This window comes from Pristis pectinata, chromosome 4 (assembly GCF_009764475.1).
Source record: "Pristis pectinata isolate sPriPec2 chromosome 4, sPriPec2.1.pri, whole genome shotgun sequence".
In the NCBI taxonomy this organism is placed as follows: Eukaryota; Metazoa; Chordata; class Chondrichthyes; order Rhinopristiformes; family Pristidae; genus Pristis; species Pristis pectinata.
In genome coordinates, this window is record NC_067408.1 from 32,803,170 (window position 1) to 32,817,443 (window position 14,274).

The window sequence follows — 14,274 nt, forward strand, 5'->3', positions numbered from 1 at the left end:
GAACTACCTGCCATAACCGTGACTTAGCGCGGCTTTAACAAACTCCATCATTTATGTGTCTTGATCCTTTTTATTATTTAGCTCCAGTTGCACAGTTTGTTCTTGTTGACTTCTAAATTTAACAGTACAGCGCTGCGAAGTACAGCTGATCAATTTGTACAGGTAGCCAAGCATTCTGCCCTGAATATATGTTTGCAGTACACAAGAGCAAAAACAACTGTTGGCTAAGTGGTTGTCTAGTGACTGGTGATGTTTGTTGTACAGAGGAACAGCAGTGCTCCTCAAACCCTTGCAGGTTGCAAGAGTTTGTTTGCTTTTTATTTCAATTTCCTTTTGAAGGTCTTGTAATTTTTTCCATGTCTTATGACATTAACCTTTGACTGTCCCTATGGAGATTTTCTTCTTTAGATTGATCTAAATGGCATTTTTATGTTTAAAAAAAAACCTCCTTCATAGACAGAAAGTTCTTGGGACAGGCAAAGTGTTCTGTCATGTTTCATATGTAGGAATTTCCATTCAATTGCTAACTAAAACTTTAAGTTCCAGAAATATGCAACAGTGACTGCTCTCCTATACTATATATTTGTCATTTATGGCAGCTCTTTATGTTATAGCTTCTATATGGATAACAGTGACATGCTGTAACACTTCTATACCTCTTGTTAAATCCATGCACACTAAATATGCTGGATTGGTGTGTCTCCAGCATTTGGTATAAAGAAAAATCAGTGTAAATGAAGCAAAAGATATAGTAAATCACTAAAATAAAGTGATTGATACTGAATTTAAAAACAAAATAGAATGAAAATGCAATTGAAGGGTAAATTCCTTTCAATTTTATTGGTTAATCCCCATAGGGCTAGGCTGAGCATCCACTGTTACATCAGCAGAAGATCTGCCAAAACCCCAGAGAAACCACATTTCCATAGAAATCAGGAGAACCTTTGCAGATATTCAATCACAAAACTGTTTTAGGCAAAGTGAGTCTAAATATTGATCAGGCAGGGCTTTCGTAATTACATTTATATTTGATTGTAATAATAGAAGGAAATTAATTGTCTTTTATTTTCTTTTTATCTGCTTTTTAACTTACTCAAACCAATAACACAATTCTAGCCATTCGAGGATTTACACCTCAGCATAAAATTAGTAGTTTTGAAGAAGCAAAAGGCCTGGACCGTATCAACGAGAGGATGCCGCCTCGAAGAGATACAGTATCCAATTCCGGCATTGTTCATTCAACTGGGAAAATGAATATGTCCGAGTCAAATGGGACAGATGACAACAGCAACATACAGTGACCTGCTTTTAAGACTTCAATATCTCTGCAGTTGTACTGTGTCAACTGTTTGGTGTTCCAGCCTCTGATATCCACGACAGCACACTGCTCATTCAGAAGCAAAGAGTTTGAATAAATTTATAAAAAGAAAACACAAACCCCATAATTTCCACTCAGAAAATTATAGTGTTAGAAAGCTGGAAACCTTAGCCATCTTGTTTAGAGGGACTGCCATCAGTGCTTATAGACAAGGTGAGACTCAATGCAGGTTAAGTATTAAAGCGTGCTCTGAGGCTGTTCAGTTGTTTACTTATTTTCTCTAATGAAAGCAAGGGTAGACATTTACAAAGATCTCTTGTAAACTTGGTAAATTGTTTCACATTGATACATCCAGTGGTGCATTTGAGAAGTAGCACCAAGCATTTCAAAACTGTTAAGAGTAAAATGTTTCATGCATAAATATAGTTATATGATTAATATAACTTAATTTAAAATAAAAGTTTTGCTACTAGTATTAAAATTCTGGAATTATATAAGTCTTAGAAAAACAAATTTGAAGTTGCAAAATATTTCAAATGCCAAATACCAAATGATTCTGTTTTGTATAAAATTCCCTGCCCGACTTCTGTGTATTTGGATGCTATCAGGTCTGTTTGATGATAATCTAATATCCGATCATGTTGCTTGTAACTGGAATCTAAATTACTGGTATTTATTGTTTTGTTGCTAAGTTCTGACATAAACTAACTAGGTTTTGCTTGTCACTTGCTTGTAATGAACAATTACAAATGGCACGGTATTTTTTGTAAAGTAATTAACGTGCACCACTATAGTGCCAGAATTAGGATTTGTACAGCATCTATAGAATGCATTTATGCATGTGGTTAAGTTTCTTAACAATATGTGGAGCTATATTGTGCTGTGTTTAAAAAAAAATCTGGCTGTGTTGTATTCTTACTTGCTTTCTCTCTGCAGAATTGGTAAAGCTTTTGAGTTATTGCAATTGGTGTACAAACATTGAAGTTACTTTGACAGTTGAAACTATTTGTATTTTTTAAGTTCTCCGTGTGTAAAGGAGTGGCTGATAGCACGAATGAACATATTCAGTGAAACGTTGACTAGTCCAAAGCAACATGTTTGGCTGCCAATGCATGATAGCATGGGTATCAAAACTGTTAAATTAATTAAGGCACAGTGTGGTGCCTCACTAAAAGTTAAAGTTAAGCATATTATCCATTTTCTTCCACTCTTTGTTATCTCTTGCTTTGTCAAAGCGTGAAAACTTTTTGAAGATTTTCATGGATCTGATCTTGTAATTCCTCTTGTAATTTTCTCATCTGGATCCAAGGCTTCACATTTAACTTGTTATTTGAAACACTGACATTGTAAGCATGTCCTCTGGAAACTCAGAAACACTTTTTTACTATTCAATAAAATGTGCATGAACCCATCAATTTCTTGAAAATACTGTTTTATAGAGTTATAAATACAATTTACTCACTGGAATAGCAAATAGGCAACAATGATTGCAACAGTAAACATTGTCCTGTGTTAAATTAATCATATTAGAGTGCTACAGAACAATGTTGATGTCATTAGGAAACCAGTCTAAAGTGATACAGCACAGAAGTAGGCCCTTGAGCCCAATTGCTCCATGCTGACTAAGATATCCATCCAAGCTAGTCACATTTGCCGCATTTGGCCCATATCCTTCTAAACGTTTCCTATCCATGTACCTGTCCAATTGACTTTTAGAAGTTGTTACTGTACCTGCCTCAACCGCTTCCTCTGGGAGCTTATTTACTCCTTGTGTAAAAAGGTTGCTCCTCAGGGTCCTATTAAATCTTTCCCCTCTCACCTTAAATCTATGCCTTCTAGTTCTTGATTCCCCAACCCTGAGTGCATTCAGCCTATCTATGTCCGTCATGATTTTATACACCTCCATAAGATCACCTCTCATTCTCCTACACTCCAAAGAAAAAAGTCCTAGCTTGTCCAACCTCTCGCTATAACTCACTCCCTCAAGTCCTGGCAATATCCATGTAAATCTTTACTGAACTCTTTTTCCAGTTTAATAGGATCTTTCTTATAGCAGGATATCCAAAACTGAACACAATACTCCAAGTGCAGCCTAACCAGTGTCTTGTACAAGTGCAACATAACCTCCCAACTTCTATACTCATTGCCCTGACTAATGAAAGTCAGCATGCCAAAAGCCTTCTTCACACCCCGTCTACCTGTGACTCCACTTTCAGGGAACCATGTACCTGAACTCCAAGGTCTCTCTGTTCTACAACACTCCCCAGGGCCCTACTGTTTACTGTGAAAGTCCTACCTTGACTTTCTAAATGCAACACCACACACTTATCTGAATTGAACTCCAATTGCCACTCCTCACCCTCTTACCCAGCTGATCAAGATTCCCCTGTAATTTTTGACAACCTTCACTGTCAATGATACCACCTACAGCAGTGTCATCTAAAAACTTGCTAACCAGGCCTTGTACATTCTCATCCAAATTTATGATATAAATGACAAACAACAGTAGGCCCAGCACCAACCCCTGAGGCACACCACTAGTCACGGGCCTCCAGTCCGAGAAACAACCTTCCACCATCATTCTCTGCTTTCAACCATCAAGCCATTGTGTATCCAGTTAGCCACCTCTCCCTGGATTCCTAATCATGGATTCCTACTCAGTAACACAAAAGACAAACTGAAAGTGTTCTATTTACAATTTCTAGTTGGAAGGCAATACAAGCATGCATCCATATGTTCCTCCTTGATCAGTGTTGCTATATGTGAAATATGTTATTGGTTGCACATTGTACTCTGCTTCTGAAATAGGCTTCAATTTTCAGAGATGAAGTACGGTGGACAACTGCAATTGTATCACATGTTTAGCACTACCAACTGAGAATAAATGTCTGTGGTCATCTAGTAACAAATTGTTGTTAATGGATATATGACAAAAAAAACTCTCAACTTTGTGTTTCTGTCACAAAGCTTTCTAATTATTTTGCATGGTGCCTACATTTTATTTTAAATTTATACTTCACTACATGGAAATGTTGCTGAATTGCAATCTGAATTCACTGAGCATGCAATAACCAGTGTTTTTAGCTGGTATGTTGATGTGAAACTTCTCAAATTTTCATTCAATTTTAATTTTGAATATTTATTGTTTTATCTACATGACTGATTCTATTGGCGCAGTGCTCTTTGGTGGTTTTCCAAATTATTTCGTTATTTTTATTTACAATACCACAAAGTATCACTGATGTTTGCTGGTCGGTAACTTGTGCTACCATTTGGGGCTTAACATAGTTAACAAAATTAAAACTGTATTTAATTTACCAGGTCAAAAGAAAGACTCAAGTTCAATTGTGAGCAAATCCCTGGAAGTGTCTAATCAACATTGCCAGTAATAAAGTTAATAAGCATACATCTCACAACTATTTTGTTTATCGAAAGAATTGGACCATGCCAGTATTAAGATGACATTTTGAATTCTTGTTCAATTTTTTTGGCCATCCCTCATTGAAAAGCATATTGACAATGATTGAATTTAGTAGACAAGTATTTTCACCAGTTGTAACAGAAAATTGTCACAGAGGAACCTTTTAATGATGAAGCATTATTTGTTACACAAATTATCAATTATAGTAAATCCTCAGTAAGTTTTCTGGTTTCTACATATTAAGAGAAAACACTGCCTGTAGCAGTTGCATGCCCTCCTATCAAGAAAGAACTTGAATTTCTTCTGTAGGATATTTATAAACACACAGAAAAAGGACAGGAGACTTGAGTTTGAAGATGCAATGAAAGAATAGATCTTAAAACTGGAACTTATTCAGCTGATCTTGTATAAGAAAATTAACATTTTGTTTGATAGTTCAAGTTTTATTTGATGCTTTGCAACTAGCCATTCTATTGTTGAAATATAATCATCATGCCAAATTTGAAAACACATTTTAACTTAATGTCTTGTTCAACACTAATGATTCATTTGAGTGTGTTTGTGTGTGTTTCTCAACAGTGCATAATTTATTGTAAACATTTTGCTTTTTAAGTAATCTTGAAGTTGATTTCATCAATTAAAAAGCATGCTGTAAATGTTAGCTGCATGCCATTTCTGGAGAATGGTTTTACACCTTTGCATCTAAATTGCATTAAGTACTCCCAGATCAGGAATAGCATTGCCATGATCTGTAATTATTGGGCACATACTACCAGAAACAATGCTTACCCTATTCTAACAAGTCCGTTTCTTATTATGGTGGGTTAAATCTTTCCATTTCCCATTTTTTCTCATGTCAAATTTAGTGTCGTGGAGTTATATCTAGTAGGAATTGACAGAAAACTTTCCAAGCTCATTTCAAAGGAACATCAGCAAAAAAAAATACTATGGCAGAGACAATTATGCACAGATTTTGAAATCTAACACTGAATTTTATGAAGGTGCTGAAAAATACACACAATTACACATTTCAGACTGTATTTCTACTGTTGTATTTGTAATGTTCACTGGGGATGTTATCCACATATATGCTTTACATAGGTACTAGGTGAAAGTCTCATCTATTGGTATAATCAAATTCCTTGTTAGCAATACATATTATTTAACATTTTTGTACACATTCTGTTTGCATGCAGATTAACAAAGCAACTGCCTTTGCTAGATTTGAATGTTTGCTTAAGGTTGGGCATTTACTATCAGCTTGAATAAGTTCTTTTGTTACATTCAGTACCAAAGTAGAATTGTTGCCTGGGAAACCAATGCCAGTCCTGCTGCTATAAGTTCATGATTTTTGCGAGCACATTTTGCACAAGAGTTAATGTGTTTAGGAAAGGCAAACGTGATCTTTTTTCCCATTTGTGCAATTTCAGGATCTTGCAAAATAATTACAAGTCAATCTGTGCTATTTGATATCATTCCCACAACTCTTAAAGCAGAAATGAGCAACTAGAACAGAATATCCTGGTTAAAGAAGTATACAGCAGAAAGGACGTCCCACATTGATGTAACTCCTTGTTTAAAATATGCTGGACACAGTAGATTGTCTTGGGTAAAAAATTATTCAAGCTCCTTTGACACATGGTGCTAAGTATATGGACCTTCTACAGGCAGTCACACAATATCGGCCTGTCAGGGAATGATGGACTTTCCAGTTGATAGAGAGCTCCGTGCAGGCTCTCAACCCTAAAAGCTTCAGGAAACTTGCTATTTGGGCAAATCCATATTCCCAAACTGTCAATGAATTGTAATTTGCAATTTATTGCTGATAACAGCAGTCACAGTCTGAAATGATTGGGTGGCCAAGGCATAAGATAAGATATCTTTATTAGTCACATGTACATCGAAACACACAGTGAAATGCATCTTTTGTGCAGAGTGTTCTGGGGGCAGTCCGCAAGTGTCACCATGCTTCAGGCGCTAACATAGCATGCCCACAACTTCCTAACCCGTCGTCTTTGGAATGTGGGAGGAAACCGGAGCACCCGGAGGAAACCCATGCAGTCATGGGGAGAACATACAAACTCCTTACAGACAGCGGCCAGAATTGAACCCAGGTCTCTGGCCCTGTAATAGTGTCACGCTAACTACTACACGACTGAGCTCAGCTCACATCTGTCTTCCTAATTGCTTGCCGTACCTGTCCATTAACTCTCAGTGATTCACGTGCAAGGACACTCGGGTCCCTCACCATTGCCTTTTAATCTCTTACCATTTTTAAAAAAAAATCTGCTTTTCTACATTTTTCTACCAAAGAATATTCTACCGTATATTTCCATATTAAATTCCCTCTGCTGTGTTCTTGCACATTCACTTAATCAGTCCATATCCCCCTGGAGTGGCTCTGAACCCTCCTCCCCACTCATATTTTCCACGCAGCTTTGTATATATACATTGTATATATTACATATCCGTTCTAATCATTGATATAGATTGTGAATAGCTCTGGCACCCTCTGGTCACAGCCTCCTGTCTTGAAAATGACCCATTTATTCCTACTGCGTTTACCATTCATTAACCAATATTTAATCCACTACAGAATATTCCCTCCAATCTCAAGTAATCTAATTTTGTTTAATAGTCTGATATTTGGCATCTTACCTAAGGCCTTGTGAAAGTCCAAATGGAGCTCATCTACTGGCTTGCCCTTATCCATTATGCAAGTTACAAGCACGAAAAGTTCTTACTGATTTGCCAAATACATTTTTCTTTCCTATATCTATGTTGAATCTACCCAATCCTATTATTATTTTCTAAGTGGCCTGCTACCTTACCCTTAATAACATATGCTAGCATTTTCCTACTATTAATGTTAGGTTAATTGAACTGTAATTCACTATTTCCCTCTACTTTCTTAAATACCATAGTGGGGTTACACTTGCTACCTCCCAATCTAAGGAAACCATTCAAGAAACTCTGGATTTTTCAGAGATGACCAGTGGATCCACTACCTCCAATGTCATCTCATTCAAAACCTTGGGTTGCAGGTCATCATGCCATTGGGAACTATCAGCTTTCAGTCCCATTCACTGAAGTTCTCTGTTTCTTTTCCCAAAATATTTGTTTATTGTTTTCCTTATTCCCCAATATAATTTCTCTTCTCCCAATCTATAATGGACCCACATTAATTTTTCCTTATTTTTTTATAGAGCCACTGATTCATACAACTTAGAAAATAGCTTTTGGCCCACCGAGTCCATGCTGGCTATCAGGCACCTATCTATACTAATCTGATTTTTCAGCATTTGGCCCAGAGCCTTCTATGGCATGGCACTCCAAATGCTCATTTAGATACCTCTTAACTGTGAGAATGCCTGCTTCCACCATCCTGTCAGGCAATGTGTTCCAATTTTCAACCACCCCCTGGTTGAAAAAAAACCTTAATATCCTCTCTAACTCTTCAATCCTCATTTTGAACTCAGGCCCTCTGCTAATCAAAACATTCCTCACTGCCATATCTATGCTTCCCATAATTTTATTCACCTCAATTAGATCTCCCCTACCCTCCAAGGAAAACAAACCCAGCCTATCCAGTGCCTCCTCATAGCTGAAATGCTCCATCCCAGGCAACATCCTGGTGAATCTCCTCTGCATCCTCTCCAGTATCATTATACCCTTCCTATAGTGTGGTGACCAGAATTGCACACCAAACTTCAGCTTTGGCCTTTTATGTGATTTTGCTCTATGCTCAGGCTAATGAAGGCAGTATTCTGCATGCCTTCTTAATCACCTTTTCTATGTGTGTTGCCACCTTCAAGGATCCTTGGACAAGTACACAAATTTCTCTCTGTTACTAAGTATTTCTTAGGGCCATACCATTCATTATGCATAGTTTAGCCTTATTAGTACTCCCAAAATGCATCACCTCACATTTTTCAGGATTAAATTCCACCTCCAATGCTCTGCCCATTTTACCAATTCACCAATCTTGTTCTGTAGCCAAGACTACCCTCTCGACTATCAACAACAACACCAATATTCTTCTTTACATACCTATCAGAGCTTTTACGGACACATTTATGGATTTTTACAGCAGTATCTGTGGAGAGAGAAAGAGTTGTTTCAGGTTGATGACTTTAGATAAAAATAACAAAGGCCTAGCTCACTGGAGGGCAAAATTCTGCTGCAGAGAACTCAGCCATGGGCTATCACAGAAGGCTTGTGGACAAACACTGGGAATGCCTGTTAATCTGGCAACTCACTGGAGAGCTTGTGCACAGCTTTGAGAAAAATGAAGGAGTTCCTCTCCATCCTGCCTTGAGGCTTTGCACGGAGGAAGCTGTGAACACTATAATGGTTTCTGCTGCAGCCTTGTACAGAATTGGTGAGTCATCTTGGCCTTGGTGGCCATTTTCCAAAAATAGAGCAGAGCCCAAGGAATGCTGAGGCAATCCTCAGGATAGTGACCTTGACTGCATTGATAGTGTACAGACCCTCTTCTCTCAGGGGACACCATGCTGATTAATACTTCAACAGAGTATTTGCTAAAATCATATATCTAGTGGTCCCAGTCCCAGAGTGTTCAAGGTCATCCTCCAGGGTACACTGACGTGTTACAACAGAAACTTTACAGACTTCAGGTTTCCATGGTTCTTATGACCCTGGTATTAATAATTGAGCAGACAGTATATGCAAAAAAAAGTCATGTTGTTTTGCCAATGATGGTTTATCATTATGATATTCTGTTTTTGGTGTTGGTCTTCATATTCCCAGTGAAATGAAGGCAAGGTCTAAGGCACCATGCCCAACAGTGAGCTGTCTAAATAACACCAGTGAGGGTTGGGGGTCCATGCTTCGGTAACTGTCGCCTGACACCTAGTTACCACTCACTGACTGCTCCGCCTTGTGGTACAACCACGGTGGTCAGGCCTCCAGGATGATTGGACCCACAGGCCACAAGCATGGGCACTGGCCCAGAATGAAGGTGATCAAGCCCACCTGCAATAAGTCAACCAGCATTCATGAGGCTCCATTGTTAAAACTGCCTGGCCCTCTTAATCAATTGTAGTGTAACGTCAACAACCAAACCCCTATGACAACAACAAAATATGCTTCAGAAAAGATTTCACTTACAATTAGCCGTTAACAAATATAATGTGAAACAGGCCAAATGGTTATCATACACTCCTTGGTAATGAAGAAACATTTTATGAGAAAGCTTGGAAATAAGTCAGAGCAAGTTGTGTGACATCCAATATTGTCTCCCATCACAAGTAAAGTTTATTATGTCCCATTAGTACAACTTGGGAGGATTCATTGTAACAAATTGTCATATCATGTTCCATTCAGAAATAATCCACTCCAGTTCATACCATTTCACCAACAGAGCCAATATTACCATGACAACAGCTTCTTCTAATATAAGTTGTCCCTCGGCCTCACACTTCCTTGCAGGTCCTCCCCTTTTCAATCAACTCTAAACAATTCTGGCGTTAGGGATTACATGACATCTATTTGCTAAGAAAAAGGAAAGTTTTCTTTGCAACAAAAATTTTACATATAACAAGCTGTTAATTACATACTGTATGAAACATAGGCAACATTCTCTGTCACTTTTTTTCAATTCGACATTCAATGTTGAGATTCTCGACGGAATTTGCCTACAACGTGCATGCTTTTCAGCACAAAAGGATTGCAGTGTCAAACTCTTGAACCATTCCAAGAAAGATCGAATTCAGGATAAATTACTATAATCACCATTACTCCATGTGATGGTCACTCCAATAATCACTATACATCAAGAGGTTATCAGTGTTCGTAATGTACATTTAATATTGTTGAAAAGCCAGCATGAAAAAGCCAGTTTACGTGCCAGTAGAAAATTTTTGCATCATCTTTTTGCTGTCAGTCTTTTCCCAAGCCTTCTCTCTGGTTCTCTTTTCGGTAATCGGCCTGGTTCACAGTTATGTTAACAGCCTAGCATTTGTCAAATGCTCTTTTTTCTGCTCTATTTTACTGTCTTTACTGCATCCAGGAAGCTCAAGTTTTAATATCTCAACCCTTCACCCTTGCGGGTATGTACCTAGACTGTAAGTGAAACAGTTACACCTTAAAGGCATCCCATTCTATAATTATTGTTCTGCCTGTGAAGCATTAATTTCAATTTTCCAGGTTCCTCATTCTATTGAAATTACCCCATTTCCAATAGATAACTTTTACCCTGGAGTTGCCAATGTTCACCATTGATACTTGCTCCACCTGGTTCATTTTTGACCTATATCACTGACTGAATATCACTTCCTTCTTTCTAACAAATTCCACATAAATCTGGCCCTGTTATCTGTTAAAAATTCTAAATTTCCACCTATAGGCTTTTGGTGCCAATTTATGGATATTATAAACTATGGGATTTTCTATACTGTAGTTAATTAATTGCTCTGTAGGAGTATGGTCCAGTATTTTTCAGAGCAATTCACACCCTTGACAATTTCATTCATCTGATAAAGTACGCTTCTACTCCCACTTCCCTGAATATTGTAATGAGATGAATATTTTTTGCTAGTTTTCTCTCTGACAGCATCCCTTTTCATCTTCAACTGAAGTTCACTTAATTTGAACTGATATTGTTTCAATTTTATTTTCAGTTTTCTTTCTTTTCTTTCCAGTCTAATCATTTTTTAAAATCCATTTCAATTCTTGTTTGTTCCATTTTAATAGTAACAGAGACCTCTGTTTCTTCTTCAAGCAAATTGCGACCAGCCAAATTTTGAATAATCTTTGTCTTTTTAGTTCGTGAGATTACATTGACCTCTATGTTTTATTTTATGAATCAAACTGACTTTTCTCAACTTTGTAATTTTCTGACGGACATATCTACTCTCATAATGATGGCTTGAACATCAATGACACTTGTGGCTGATTAGCATAATGAATGCAGAAAGAGCTAAAGTGAAATCTTGTGTTCAAATCTTGCAAATATCAAGTGAATTTATTTTCTTTATTATTACTGATTATCAAAGCTTAGTTCAAGTCTTGTATTAATACTCAAATTATTACAATTGCTGTGTGAAGTTGACAACCAGACCAGTGTGTGACCACAATAAATAATGCTTCAGACAGGACTTCACTTACAATTATACAAAATAAATTTTAATGAAAATAAAGGAGATCAAATGGTTATCATGCACTCTTTGGTAAATGGAGGCTCAGAACTTAAGTCATAAGTAATTCAACAGCCATTTGTGTAATGTCCAATATCATCCACAATCCACCAAAGAATTTTGTCTTACTTGTGTTTCATTAGAAGTTGCATCAAAAGAAAATGTCATCACATATTCCATTCAGAAATGATCCAATTCAACTTATCACCATATCACCAAATAGGCCGATACTGCCATGGCAATGGATTTTCCTTTGACTATTTGGTTCCATCCTTCACAGTAGGGTAAAAGTACATTCAGTTCCTTCACATTTAGTCTCTGTTCTATTTTGATGGAGTAAGTTCTGAAGTTTATCATTTGGAGCAAGGGTGGTTCTTCAATTCCCTACAAACAGATGCTTCCCAGAACAATGGTGCATTCTTTTTTATCAGTTGTGCACAACAAGGATACAATTGAGAAAACTGGGTGGTTTTTTTCATCACTGATAATATCACAGCCTTACACTGCCAAAGGCAGGATGATGTTCTGCTCACCTCCACCAGTGACCACTACCAATACCAACTGAGTTTGAATTGGGACCATTCTGAATGAATGAAACATTTCTCAGCATCCTGCTCTTTTAGCTAGCTCATTCCTTGTGCAGAAACGTTATCTGATTGACCCTTTGCTTTTATTAAAATATTGTAACTATTCACCTTGTACAATAGAACTTTGCCGCTGCAGGTGTGGGGGAGAGTGTGGAGGGGGGGTGGGGGTGATCTCTCTCAAAATTAACCAGGACTTCCCATCCTGCAGCTCTGCCTTAACACATGGGAGAAATTCTGGGTCAAAACCCCTCACTTAAATAACTTTAATTGTAAGAATTTCTGGGAAATTTTTAGATTTTTACCATAGCATAGACAAATTTCATCTAAAGTCTAGTTAAGATTGGATTCAATCTATTAGGAGTGATATAGGATTTTGTTTTGTTTTCCTAGATGGATTTTCTCATTTTTTGACCTAAAAGTTTGATGTTTTTCACATTATGTTTGAGGTTTTTTTATTCACTAAGGATGGAATTCTTAAGAGATGAGAAAAGAAAGGAGCCCTTGTGAGGATTGGGTGCAGAAGACGCAAACCCTAAAGTAAAAATGTAGTCATAAAAGTATAATGAATAATAATAAAAAAGTATAATAAAGTAGCATAAATAAAGAAGTGATTTAATTCAAGATGATGCCATTTGATTATAATGAAATGTTATTGACAACAGAGCTGACATATATTACAATACTTTAGCTGTATTAAAAATGAATCATATTATCTGTTGGACACCAGTCATCAATGCTTACTTCTTTATTTGTGTTACCTCCTTCTTTATGCTCTTACGACTACATTTATACTTTATATAAGGGCTTACACCTCCTGTATCCAATCCTCATAAGGCACCTTTCTTTTGTTATCTTTTGCTCCTAACAAATGGCTTAACATCACCTTCTCAAGGGCAATGAGGGATGGACAATTTCCAAAACTGAAGGATGGTCTCCTCCCAGAAATAAAATGTAAATTGCTGAGCTATTGCCTCCGCATATCCCAACTTAATTTTCTGTCCCAGATGTATCACACAGTACGCCAACATTTCCCATTAAAATATAAGTGGTGACGGTAAAATTGAACTAACAACAAGACCAGTTCAAAAAATCTAGAAAATCATTTATCTGTCAATACTATACAAGAATCATTGCTGGCTGTGTGCCTAATAAAGAAATAACGAATCTTTTCGGCTGAGTCAGTGAAAAATGTTAACTTTTGTTTCACTTTGTCTTGTTGCCTGTCTGCTGACGACGTTTAGACAGCTGTAACAGCAATACTCTAGTTACATGTCTCCTGACTGTATAATTCTTGTAACTTCACCAAAATCCTGTTTTGCTTGTGGCAGCAACTAAGAGGTTAGAGATAAATACAGCAGCTGCTCATTCTTTTGAACAAAGTATAACAACTAATCATTGCTGGTTTGACAGTGATGGTGAAGGTTAGCATGCTACCAACCTGAATCAGAAAAATCAGTATTTAAGGAAGGCAAGCTCTGTGGCAGTAATTTATTCAGGAAAGAAGGAAGGCAGGAAATTAATAAAGGGTTATTGGCTTGAAACTTGACTCCACCTCTCTTTCTCTCAACAGATGCGACCTGACGTATGGCAAGTTTCACGTATTTTCTGTATTTGTTTCAGATTTCTAGTATCTGCCTTTTGTTTTACTTAAAAAAGCCAACTTCTCTCCCAAATAGGCCTCCATCAATTTCCTCTCAAAAGGATTTCCTTTGCAGCTAAACGGGTGCATCAGGTTGTTGGGAATAAGCCCAATGTCTGAAAGTTGGCAACCTGAAGCCTCCAGAGAATAGA

General features: G+C 37.2%; 1 protein-coding gene across 1 annotated transcript in view; it reads left to right on the forward strand.

The window, feature by feature from the left end:
- ppp3ca (protein phosphatase 3, catalytic subunit, alpha isozyme) overlaps positions 1-2,729 on the forward strand; it is a 314,158-nt gene extending 311,429 nt beyond the window's left edge. The window contains 1 exon segment of the mRNA XM_052015048.1: positions 1,117-2,729. Within this exon segment, the coding sequence (XP_051871008.1) occupies positions 1,117-1,301 (185 nt within the window). The 3' untranslated portion in view covers positions 1,302-2,729.
- The last annotated feature ends 11,545 nt before the right edge of the window (positions 2,730-14,274 follow it).